The sequence below is a fragment of the Echinops telfairi genome, unplaced genomic scaffold (assembly GCF_000313985.2).
Source record: "Echinops telfairi isolate 266 unplaced genomic scaffold, ASM31398v2 ScPeMD7_2010;HRSCAF=2546, whole genome shotgun sequence".
In the NCBI taxonomy this organism is placed as follows: domain Eukaryota; kingdom Metazoa; phylum Chordata; class Mammalia; order Afrosoricida; family Tenrecidae; genus Echinops; species Echinops telfairi.
Window position 1 is genome coordinate 12,876,374 of NW_022105908.1, and position 13,427 is coordinate 12,889,800.

Consider the following 13,427-nt stretch of genomic DNA (forward strand, 5'->3'; position numbering starts at 1 on the left):
GGATTAAGATGAATTCACAGGACTCTTTCCCCCCATTTTCCAGGCTTTAGGACATAAGGTTAACTCTACTGTGAGGATGCAGCCCCTCCCCTTTGGATTTTTCACATTGTCGTACCAGGGCTCGTGTTGTTTCAGACAAAGCTCTGGGGATACTCATCAGATTGTCATTGGCCATTTTGTAGCAGTAGATTGGAACGTCTTTATTCCTGGTCCCTTTTAGTCCAGAAATTCTGCTGAAACCTGTCCTCCATGGTTGACCCTACGAGTATTTGAAATACCAGCGGCATAGCTCCCCGCATCACAGCAATAAGCACACCACCTCTGAGAACAGCTACCAGATGAGTGGTGGTTGACTTCTCAATGATATTACTTGTCTTGGTCAATCTATGTGCATGTTATTACCTTTAATGTCACCTTTCCTGTCACCAAAAACAATACATGTTTACTTACTAAACATGATTCCATCCCTGTGCTCTCAGATCTCTCTCTCTCTCTCTCTCTCTCTCTCTCTCTCTCTCTCTCTCTCCCTCCCTCCCTCCCTCCCTCCTTCCCTCTCTTACACCATGCACACACACATTCCTAGAACCCTTTTCTGTGTTTATTTTATTTTCGAATGAAGTAGTGTATGTCAATGAACCTCATTCACAGAGTAGCACACCGATTTCATCTGTTTTGTGTCTGCTTGTCAAGGGCAACCAGTAAACCAGTTGTTATCATCACAGCAATTACACATTACTCATATCATGCCTAAGCTAAGTGTGGCAAACCATATCATGGACACATCCCTGAGTAACTAGGGACTTCTGTTTGAATTTCGTTTCGTACTTCAGGTACCCTGTCTAGTCTATATAGATCTAGCAGCCTCAATCACTTCTACTCAGAAGAATTCAGGTATGTGTGCCAAAATTCCATCTCCAACATGCTTGCTCCAACCACAGGGACTCATTAGCTAGAACTGACTGGAGAACCATTTGATGAAGAGGACCCTTGCTGGGGGGAAAAGGTAATGGACCTCCAAAGTGACAGCAAAGTAGTAGCAGGGATGGTTCTGTAATTGCATATCGTAGTGTCATGGGCATGCCATTATGCTATGCCCTATCAATTACCCTAAAAATGGAAGCTTTGATTTTAAAAGCTACCGGCACAACAGGCTATGGAAAAGAACACCATTTCCTTGTTGGTGAGGAGTCCTTCATTGAAAATAGGTAGAACTGGCCATTGTTGCCACCTCCCCACATGACCAACAGTTTCCCAGATTGCTCTCTCATCCATTAGTCCCCTTGCTGAACTATCACCCCTGGCAACAGTTGTCATTGGACCACTTTCCTCTTGTCCTAGCCATCCAATATTTCAAATTATCGGAGCGTCTTCAAGGAAACCACTTGAAAGATATCTGAAATTCTCACGATAGGTCAAATTCAACTCAAATGACGTATTTTCTAAAGTTTTGAATATGTCTTTTTTCTCTCTAAGCCAAGTGAAACATTTAATGGGCTTCCATTCAGAAGAGACATATACTTTCAACTTGGACTAAGCCTCAAAACACATTTGGTGGATTCCAATGCCTAGCATTATTTTCCATGGTGACGGCTTTATCCACATATCCTAGTAAAATATAATACAGATAACACGAATGCCCAGGTTCATAAGTTTTCTAGAAAGGACATGAAAATAAATAAACTGAATAAACACAACATCCCCCAAAACTTTGGTGTAATAGGGCTTTGCAGCCTTTTGGCTAAGATTAAGTGCAAAACCTTTGGGACACAGAAAAAGCAGTGATCAGTTTTGATGACCAATGTATAGCCATCGAAACACACAGGAAGAAAGAGGAGAAATCTAAAACAACACCCTAACACAACACCTCCAAGAACTGGAGGAAGAAAAACAACACAATCCTTAAGACAGGAAAGGAATCATAAAGCAGAAATAAATGACACAAATTCACTGCTATAAGCAGACACACCAATTAAATAAACCCTAGGAACCCATTCCTGAACAAAAGGGGAGAAGGCTACCTATCATCCACACAGCATCGTCCTTTGGCATATTTAACACGAGCCAACTGGAAGGAAGAGACCTCACATTGTCTGGGGTAACTCGCTCAAGAGGGGAGATGACCATCCATTTGAGGTTATACAACGTGGAGACAAGGCTGAGGGAAATCAAGGAGACCCTTGCTGGAAAACCAAGCGAGGGACACAGGAGGGGAGCTTCTGGAAGACCTGCTGATAGTTCACTCGATGAGTCTGGTGTGTGATCAAGAAGGGATGTTAAACAACAATTTTAGAGAACCTAGGGGAAATTGGACCAGATTTTATGTTCCTGGGTAGACTCTAAGGATACATTTTTACCCAACCTGCAGTGAACCATGCCAGGCATGCACGATGAAGTTGGATGTTGACCGTGCCGGCAGCATGGCAGCATGCAGGGCCTACTCCAGGAGAATTTCATATCGAGGTCTGGCTGAATGAAATGAGTGGCCTGCACCCATGGACTGAGGACTGGGGTATTCGGATGGGAGAGGAAGCAGAGAGTGACGGCATCCCTGACTGTAGAAGTGAGGGTCATTGGACCTTGGGGGGAACCCACGGCTTGGGTGGTGTCCAGTGGAATGAGACCCTGAATCACCATCCTTCGAAGGACGCCCTTGCAGTGACTTGGCAGGTTTTGATCTGTTGGGTAGGGATCTGCACTTCGAAGACCTGATCCAGGAGGTGCGTAAGGTAACAACTCAAGGGCTGCGGCTTCAGATGGATCTGTACTCACATGAATTCCTCATACTGACAGAGGGCAATCACCTTATACGCCAGTGGGATGATCGACAGTGTACTACTTTTTTTGGTTGACATGGTTTCTGTTTTCCTGCCTTTAGCTTTTTTTCTTTGTTTGTTTGCTGTTGGTTTGTTGTCAGTGTGGGTGTTCCTGCTCCTATGGGGGTGTGATTTTGTCATATGAGTGCCAACGCAAACCTCAGTCATGCAGATTCCATAGATAAGCACATGTATTCCGGGATCCTATTTAACTCCAGCCTCAAACCAAGAACAGTTAATTCTGGTAACATGGCCCTGATCCACACTCGTCTTCATGAAATGATCACTGTGGTAGTTACATAATCATTTGCCAATAGGAGGATTAAGAGTACAGGGGTGGTGTCTACTCTGTCAATCAGATCATAGCCAATGAGTCTTCTGTGTGGGCTTGGCTTTCTCCTGAGAATTTTGGGAAATCTGGTTTTTCCTCCTTGGGAAACCTTGCAGCTAACAAGACACATGGAACTACACTATTGTCCAGAACTGGAGAAGCTGCATGGACCTACCCCGATGCAATTAGACCTCTGAAGCCAGAGAAGCCATGTAGAGATGCCTGCCAGAGCTGACATGCTTATGACACCACTGCATCCCAAGACTTTCTACCCACTGACCTGTGGTCATCCTGCACTCGGCAACATTGCATGTGTTTTGTGAGTCTAAAGAGGACTTTATAGATTGGTATCAGACGTGTGGGCTAATATAGGACTTAAGGCCTTGGACTGGACTGGGTTGGGATGTTTTCTTAATGTACAATTACCCTTCATATAAAACTCTCTCTTATACACAAAGGAGTTTCTATGAATTTGTTTCTCTAGTCCACCTAGACTAACACAATCACAGAAGATAAAGCTGCTACAGCAAAGTGTGGTGAAGAGAGCAGATGGCGACCAGTTATCGATCAGAACAGTGTCTGGGGTCTTAAAGATTTATACTCAAGCAAGCATCCATTTAAATGAGGATTCAACTAAGTCCACATCGAAGAAGAACACCAGTTAGTGTGATCCAATGCTAGCGTGATACCAAAATTCAAATAAGATGAAGGGAAACGTATCAGAGCTAAGATTGTCAACTCCCAATTGGTGGAAGGCCATGAAGGACAGTAGGAGCCTAAAACCTACTATCTGTAGCATTATCTAGTCAGGTGAAGCCGCAGAAAGGTCCCCACTATCCACAGGCAAATATCTGGAACAGACTTACTATCAAATAAAGATCAATGTAATCCTGATTATGCTGGGCTAAATTTGATACTTGGTCAGTTAATCTCCCTCTAGACCCGACCTGAATTCATTCTAGTTGCAAGGGTCTCTTGGTGATCTCATGACAAAATTTCTTTGGCTTTTAAAATATTGATGGTGGTCTTTTCTTTCTTATTGATTGTACTTTTATCTTTATATGACTGTTGCTTTTTCCTTACCACTTCATTTCATTTTTGCTCTTTATTGTTTCTGTTGGGTTTATCAGTTGCTGAAACAGAGAAGGAGTGTATGCCTAAAGACAATAACTGATGCAATGGTTTGTAAGGGAAGGGGGGGCAGAAGTGGGGAGGGTCAGGGGATTTGGGGAGTAACAGTGAAGGGGAGAGGGCGAGGGAGCACTAGAGCTGAATGTGACGACACAGCTCCTTTTAAAGTTGATTTAATCATGGGGGAAAGAGAAAATGTTCTAAAATTGATTGTGGCAATGACTGTACTACTCTTCTGGATATGGATGAATGGTTGATTTGTGTATGTGGATTACATGCCAATAAGATGGTAAGAAATAAAAATAACACTGGAAACCCTCTGCTTTTTTTACTCACAGTATTTTTTATTCTAGGTGTTTGTAATGACCTGTGATTCTTTTCTACCCAGATTAATTTCTGTAGGACATGTCTTCTTACTTAATCTAATTTTTAAAAATATTTTCTAGACACGTAACTTGAGGTGGGATGGTATTGTTTTAAAAGTAAAGGTGAATTATTAAGAAGGAAATGAGCACATTCAAATACTTAATCTAAATGATCGCAGCCTTGAAAATCCCGTTCTAATCGGTCTCATAGGGTTGCTGTGAATCACAATAGACTTCAGAACAACAGAGACATTTTTAAAAGAAAGACTAGAAATATAGGGCTAATCTTTCTTTAATAGGTGGTACACATGAAGAAAATTATGACTCTGTATGCCACTCTTACACTTGACAGTTATTTTCAACTGAAGAACTCATCACCCAAATATTATAATTAATCTTAAGGAAACCATTGATTAGTAGTTTATTTGCCCAATTGCATTAAAATATTATTTCAATAACCTACTACATATTATAAATGAAATTCATGTGAAATGTAAATCATAAGGTTCAAAGAAGAAAATAGTTGTAAACTTTTTGATATTCTATATTAGAATCGGGATTCTATTTCATGTTCATTTTTCCAGTGGTCTCTGTTGATGTCAATAAAAAGCATAATATAATGAGCATTTTCCTCTGGGCAAATCAATTTTGAAAATTTCAGTGCTATGGACTTTATCTTATGTATAGATATATTCTAACACATATCGACTGTTTTTGCTATTATAAATAACCCTGTGGCAAAATGTTTGCACCTGCATCTTCGTATACTCATACATTTCTCTGTAAGTTAGATTCTTATAGCTCTCTTATAGTAGGCAAGATATTGAATGATGCAGGAAACATCCAAAGAGGTTGGAAAGACTATAGAGTCACTGTATTCACACACACACACACACACACACACACACACACGCGCGCGCGCGCGCGCGCACGCACGCACATGCGCAAACACGCGCGCACGTGCACACACACACACACACACAAACTGCTACTCACTCCACCTTTTCAGGAGGTAGTATATAAGCTAGAACAAAAGATGCTGAAGGAAGAAGTTCAAGCTGCATGGAAATCATTAGCCCAAAACAATATTCCAGGAAGTGACTGAAGAAAACCTGACATGTTTCAACAAGCTTGTGAAGCACTGGAAGTCCTCCTCCGTTCCAAGAAATGTAGAAGAGATTTATTTGCTCAACTGAGTGGAAGAAATCCCTATTGGTATCCATTCTAAAACAATCATGATATCATTTTAGAAGGTTGTTGGTTCTTCTTTCCAAAATTATAGAACAATATTACTGATATCACATGCAAGTAAAATTTTGCTGAAGATCATCCAACAACAGTTACAGCAGTACATTGACAGGGGACTGCCGGAGATTCAGGCTGGATTCAGAAAAGGACGTGGCAAAAGGATATCATTGCTGATGTCAGATGGAGCTTGACTCAAAGCAGTGACTACTAAAAAGAGATGTTCACTTGTGTTTTCTTGACTATGCCAAAGCATTTGACTGTATGGATTGTCATTTTTTTAATATGGATAACCTTAAGGAGAATAGGAATTTCAGAACATCTTTTGATTGTGCTCATGAAGAAACTGTACATGGATCAAGAGGCAGTTGTGTGAACAGAACAAGGGAATTGTGCATGGTTTAAACTCAGGAAGGTGTGCAACTGAATCATAACCTCTCATTATACTTAATCTGTATGATGAGAAATACATCCGAGCAGCTGGATTTTATGAAGAAGAATCCACATCAGAATCGGAGGAAGGCTTATTAACAACCTATCATATACAGATGACACCTTGGTTGCTAACAGTGAGGAGGACTTGAAGCACTAGCTAATGACGATCAAAGATTGCAGCCACAAATCTGAATTATGACTCAATGTAAAAAAGGCCAAAATCCTCACACCTGGACCAGTAGATAACATCATGACAAATGGAGAAAGGTTGAAGCTGTCAAAGAGTTTATCTTTCTTGGATCCACAATCAATGCGCATGGAAGCAGAGCCAAGCAATCAACGTACTCTGTGCGCTGGGCCAGTCTTCTGAACAAGACCTCTCTAGAGCATTGACAAATGAAGATGCTCCTTTGTAAGCTAAGGTGCACCTCACTGAAGCGATGGTATTTTCACCTGCTTCCGATACATGTGAAAGTTTGACACTGAGTGAAGAAGACTGAGAAAAATCTGTGCATTTGAATTATAGAGCCAGAAAAGAATATTAAAATACCACAGGATGCTCAAAGAACAAACAAGTCTGTCTCAGAAGTATGGCCAGAGTGCTCCTTAGAGGCAAGGGTGGTGATACCTGATCTCATGTACTTTGGACATAATGTTCGGTAAATTAAAGAGGGCTGAGAAAACAAGGAAAGCTATCAGAAAGATGGTTTGGCCCTAAGGGCTCCATCATGGGAAACATCGTGGAGACGGTGTTGGACCAGGTACTGTTTCCTTCTGTCGAAAGCACCGGGGATTGCTCAAAGGACAACCTGATCTTTCTTGGGAGAGGTATGGCCACAGTGCTCCTTGGGGGCCAGGGTGATGAGACTTTGTCTTTTACGTGCTTTGGACATGTGCTTTCTAGCCCATCGCCTTCACCACTTAACTACTTACCTACTGCTTAGACCTGTGTTTCAATATTCTCTGCCCGTGTACTTTCACTATTCTTTTCCAGCACCACAATTAAAATGATTGAAATAAATATATTTACATGTAAATATTTACAATATATAATTAATCGACCATTTACTGATCCAACAGTCTATATTTCTTCCTCTAATGTATTCACCCATCTTTACTATATCACACAGGCTACTAGATATCACTCTATTTTCACTTATAATGTCTGGATTCTCTGATATTTATAATACCTTTTACATTTAGATAGTATTTTATTAAATTATCTTACAGATTTAAATGTGCTTTTCTGTATGAGGGAGTTTCAAAAAGTTTGTGGGAAAATAGAATGGAAAAGCCATAGAAATATCCGGTGAATGATTTAATTCTGTTCCTAAGCATGTATGTCTGTGTACGTGCAAGTGTACGCACGCATTATGTAAAGGTATTGCTTTTCAAATTCCTATTCTTGCGTCGTTTCTAGGACCTTACTGTTCCTCTGAAGTTCTCATTAATTTGCTCTCATTTTAAACTACTAATGCTACAGGTGCTTCTTGAATGACTTGAAAAGACCTAAAACAACAAGAGAAGTAACAAAGCAGAGAGCATCGAGCCTCCTTTGACTAGGTATTGTCACTGGGCACCATTTAGCCACCACTCGTCTGTGAGTTTGCCGGACTGTGTTGACTTGTATGTCGCTGTGACACTCGAAGCTCCACCATAAGGCTTCCAAACACCCGCAGGATCGCCCTCGGTGGGGAGTGGTCTCTGGAGCTTCCAGGCTAAGACAGAAGAGGCCACAAAGAAGGAAGAGCCGGTCACATTTTAGGGTATGACCTTTCAGTATACCGATCATGGATTTTTTTGGATTCACAAGTACTTCTTTTACTATTTTTCTTCCTTGGCCAAAAAAAAAAAAAGGAAAAGGTATCTTTTCAAAGACAAGAAGAATTTAAAAGGTGGTGTCATTGTTCAAAGGATTACTATATTTCAACAAGGATATATCATCACGTTCTCCCTCAGATGTCTACTATTTTTGAGACCTGTGAAAGGAAAGCAATGTAATGACCTATATTTATGCACTGTCCATTAATAACTGCCCTTGCGTTTAATGTGAAGCATAATTCAGGTACTAATGGCGTAATGAAGCAACCACTAGGAGCAGGCAGTCGCCCTCACATACTTTCCCTTGTTTTTTTCTTACTTCCTATTGATGAAGTCTTTCACTTACTGCAAGCGCATTACAGTGCAGAGCTATTTAATTCCTGAGTTCATTTCTGTATATATTTATTCAATGGTATCTTGGTGCTAGAAAGTGCTCGATAAACATTTGTCAGGTGGGAGAAGAATGAGTGAAACATACTGCTTAAATATACCAAATGACACATTATTAATAACTACACTGGAATTCTTAAAAGTAGCTGGTACAGGAACAAATGTAAGCCTTTTATTCATAGCAAAGTCTGAAAGATGAATAGCTAGTACAAGCAATGTGTGATTTATTCAGACTCACTAGTAGGAGATTTATAGACATTTATTAACCTACTCGAGTTCCCAGTCCTTCGTACGCTAGTCTTTTATCATGATTAGCTATGTTGTGACTCTAGATTAAATAACAGGTTGTCTGTGCTGAAATATGCAAAAATATGAAGACAGAAAGCCAAAATTATTACGCAGGTTCAGAGTTCCAACTAACACATAGCTATATCTCTGCTTAAGTATGTCAGAATACTGAGACATCTACATGTACACAAAAGCAAATTACTATTATTTTTTTCAGACCTGAAACCCATGGACTAATAGAGAATAGGGTAGAATTGTATGTTGTCGTACAATAAGAATTACTTAGCTCTTTTGGCCACTCAGAAAGGAAGAATCAAATCCGCCTGTGTGCTGTGGCAGAGCAACTGTGATCCTTCCATGGAGCAAACACCATCAAAGCAAGTCGCTGCTTTGAGTTAATTCTTCTGACTCAACTTTCATCCGTTGACTAGCCATTGAAACATAAGTGGATTGTAATGCCCTCTCCCGTATCATGATTCTCTGATCATTACAAACAGACCTTTGAGATCTGATGGGGTATCAACATAAGCAGGACTTGAAACCGGAGCTCAGCCTTGGCTTTCCCACTCAAGTCTTTCTAAAAGTCCCTGTGTCCAGGTTGAAATAATGCTTAGAGCCAGAGGAGAGAGGTAAGGGAAGAAGCATCCCCATTGTCTTTCTACTTCATGGCACTGGCAGTCTTCATATGAACACGGCTTTATGCAAGGTGCAGGAAAGTGACCTAGGGTATATCGTAAGCTTTACAGAAACGTACTATTACAGATAACATTTTTTTCTAAACTAGGACAGTTGTCCACTCTGGTAGCAAGTCCCTCTAGTGGACAGAGGTTGTCTCCTAGAGCCAGCTGTGCTTTGAGGGCATCTTGCAAGCTGATAAAAGCACAATTTATTTCTCTGTGTCATCTTACAAAGTAGCACAAAATCAAGTTTTATAATAGGAATGGAAAGGAAGAAAAAAGTCACAATGTTCCATGCTGCATGATTCAGAATAATTAATGTAATACCTGTGTCATATGAGCAGAGTAAATAAAGAGAAAGAAAGGGGCGCGGGCATATATGATCACTGAAGCATACTCAATTTCAAGGGAAAACAAATTACCAGGGCAGTGCTGGAAATAAAAGCTAGGTGGGAAATATTTTTCAGATGTTAATTTGATTCTTCTATTGAGTCTTAAAGTTGCAGTGTCTAAAATCGCACTGTTTACCTCCATTCGTTTTTTTTAATTTATTTTTAGCTGTTACGTAACCTTATGTCCCTAAAAACCAATTATATAGCTTGCCGGCCTCTACAGAGACATTCCCTTAAGTAGTTCTCTACTGAGACTCTAATAGCACTATGATTTCATTTGCACCGCCTTGCCGGAGAATGTTTCATCATCAGAGGTGTTAAAAAAAATGGATTGAAATGAATAAACCAGGCCAGCATCAAAATGAGACGCAATTTTCTTCGGACACCAGGACAGCCTCTGGAGGGTGGTTCACAACAAACATGGGTTCAAGATCTTGACTAAAAGGACATCTTAGATGAGCGTTTCCTGTGTCCTACCTCAGTCTGTAGATTTACAACAAAAGATAATTCTGAGTGTCAGCATATGCCCCTCAATCCCACATCATGCACATGGCCTTCTTGTAATATGAGTGAAGGATTATCTTCATCGTATGGACAGATTGAAAGGGTCAGATGAAACTTAAGCTTGGTCTACATCACCCTGGGACTTTAGTCTTCCATCTGCTCGGTATTTAAAATGCGCTCTATCATTAAGACTTGCATGGACATTAGCACAGATGGAGGGCTGAGGTCTGGTGTTCTCCAGGGGTGTGAGCACAGTGGCTTACCGACAGTGTTTGTGGGATCCAGTCAGGGTCTCAATCACAAAACACTCCCCATCGTTGAGGCAGTATGCAAGGTCCTTGTCTCGGCAGGGTTTGAAGTGCTCTGAGCGCTCTGTGGAATATGTCGTTGTATCTGTCAAGGAAAGCACGGGGGGAAAAAATGCTGTCAGCAGGGCGTCTTGATACCAGCAACCTTGTTTCAGGCCCATTCAGTCCTACTCCCATGTATGGAGACCTTTACATGTCCTCTGACCTTGGGACATTTAGACAAAGAGAAGGAACCCACATGGTGCAAGAACAGCTCGATCAACCAATGCATTCTATTGCCTTATATCCCCACTCACATGAAACCATTGCTGTAACTGCTGTAACTGTAGAGGAATCTCATCTTGGACACATTACCAGTGAAAGTAGAATGATACAGGAATCAAACATCCTAAATTATTTGAGTTTTAATCAATATATTGCATGAAGATGGAAATACTTTTGCCCGTATTGTTGCCAAATGTCACTACAAAGCCCATACATGTATCTTGTGATTGATTTGTTCTGTCCTATGACTGAGTCAATTATTATTTAATTGTTCTCCTTATATTATTATGTAATTAAAATGCAAATGTTCAGAACACGGAAATTGACTCTCAAATGTGAAGAATGCTTCTAGCAAATATGTAACAAATTATTGTCATGTGAAAATAATTTTTACAAATGCAATTTTAAAAATCATAATTATTTAACTTTTTAAAATTAAGCTACACATCTATATGTCTTCCAGATATGAAACTAAGTATACATATGTGCAACCTACAGAACTGATATTATTATAACATTTAGACATAACTCTAAGCTTTTAGCAACTGATATATTAGTACCAATTCCTGTGTGGCATAAAAGAAAAATTATATTTCAAAAGTTAAAGGTGCATACATTTTTCAGGAGTTTAAGATCTTTAAGTTGTTTTTTCAATAAATCCAGATTATTAATAGTTCAACAGCACAAGATATTATAGCAGCTTCCTAAATGGAGGTCACCATGTACTTCTTCCTACTCTTTATGCAAACTCAAGGTAGCCTTACCTCCTAACAAGAAATCATACCCCTTCCTTTTATATGTAAAAATCCCATCCCCAAGGGAAAAGCTAAAATTATTTTTAAAACACATAAGGACTTTGGCTGTCTCAAATTTTGTCTGACTGCCTAATCTGGTCTCATAGTCTAAACACTCTAAACTTTAATTTCCAAATATCATTCTACTTCCCCCCAATGCGAACAACCATCACACCATTTCTTCTTACACCACTTATATCCCCTGGGTCCCCTTTTTTTAAAACTGGACATCCCTACGGAATTCTTCAGTGTTTTGGTAATCCTCCCCTTAGATATCCTTATCACTGATTATCAATGTATATCACAGCTTCCACAGGCTATACGGAGCTCCTTATTCCCTTCCAAGTTTACCCAATCCTGTATGTGCTTAGTTCTTTGAGGGCGGCATTGAACTTTAGCCACATTATCAAGCAAAGATGTCTTCAGGAAAGGTCATCACTCTGACGTCACTGTGCATACTTTGATGGAAGGGAGGATCCTTGGGGACAGCATCACAATCTAACAAAACATCTTTGCTGGCACAGGCTTGATATAAACTCACAATAGTGCGGTCTTTTTAAGTGTACTTGTGTTAACAGTGGTGCACATGAAAACACACTGTCTTTAGATTCACATAGACCACCCGCTTACTCTCATATACCATTTATATTCCGTGACCATTAAAACCCCCCACTTCTAGTCTCTCCCTTGGTGGTACAAGGAAACCTAGTTTATGTTTTCCATTTGAGATTATCTCCTGGTTAATACTGTGGCACCAAATAAAGGCTCCACAAAATAGACACATGTTCTATTTCCAAGAGATTTCTTCTGTCGTGAAGCTCTGTTCTTCAAGATAGAATGTAATAAAAAGTCACACACAATATGTTTTTTTTTTCCCCATAGGAAATATTTCAAACCCAAGAGCACAGAGGGAAAACAGTCAATATTAGAGTCCACACTGAAGATGGCTATGCTGTGTCAAAGTATATTAATCCATGATGCGTTAGTTAACTTTTCCTTTAATTCCTTATTTGTCATTTATTGATGCTCACTGATCATCCAAGAACAGCTTTTCATGAACATAACCTACAACATAAAAAGTGGGAACCTTATTTTATAATCAGGGCCTTGAACAAGCTACAGATTCCAAGAGCAAGACAATGGCCAAGCAATTGCACTCAATTAGTCTCCATCTGACAACCAGTCTCTAGGGGTTACCATCCGTTTTGCTGATTGCACTCCTGCTCGTATGTCCATCATACTAGCACATTAAAAAAGATCTGAGATAAGAGTGAATGCTTCTGGAGAGGTGAGAGGTGAGAGGGTGCACAGACACCAGACTTAGTATGAATGGTTTCCCATCTAACCAAAGGGGGTACCTATTACTAGGATTTGCATATAACCTCCTCCCTGGGGGATGGGCAACAGAAAAGTGGGTGGAGGGAGACGCCGGGTAGTGTAAGATATGATAAAATAATAAGTTATATTGGCATTCCAGGATGCACACCTTCCTGACACAATTGCTGAAGAAAAATATGAATATAAGAAAATGTGGGGAAGAAAGCTCATTGTGCCCGGCTACCAAAAGATGTAACGTCTGAGGTCTTAAAGGCTTGAAGACAAACAAGTGGCCATCTAGCTGAGAAGCATCAAAGCTCACATGGAAGAAGCACACCAGCCTGTCTGACCA

The 13,427-nt window shown here is 40.2% G+C and overlaps 1 protein-coding gene across 1 annotated transcript in view; it reads right to left on the reverse strand.

Annotated features, from left to right (window-relative positions):
• The window catches only part of NRG3 (neuregulin 3), a 1,269,559-nt gene that overhangs the window by 723,437 nt on the left and 532,695 nt on the right, over positions 1-13,427 (reverse strand). Inside the window, exon 2 of the mRNA XM_045293415.1 lies at positions 10,656-10,785. Coding sequence (XP_045149350.1) covers positions 10,656-10,785 — 130 coding nt within the window. The remainder of the gene's footprint in view (positions 1-10,655; positions 10,786-13,427) is intronic.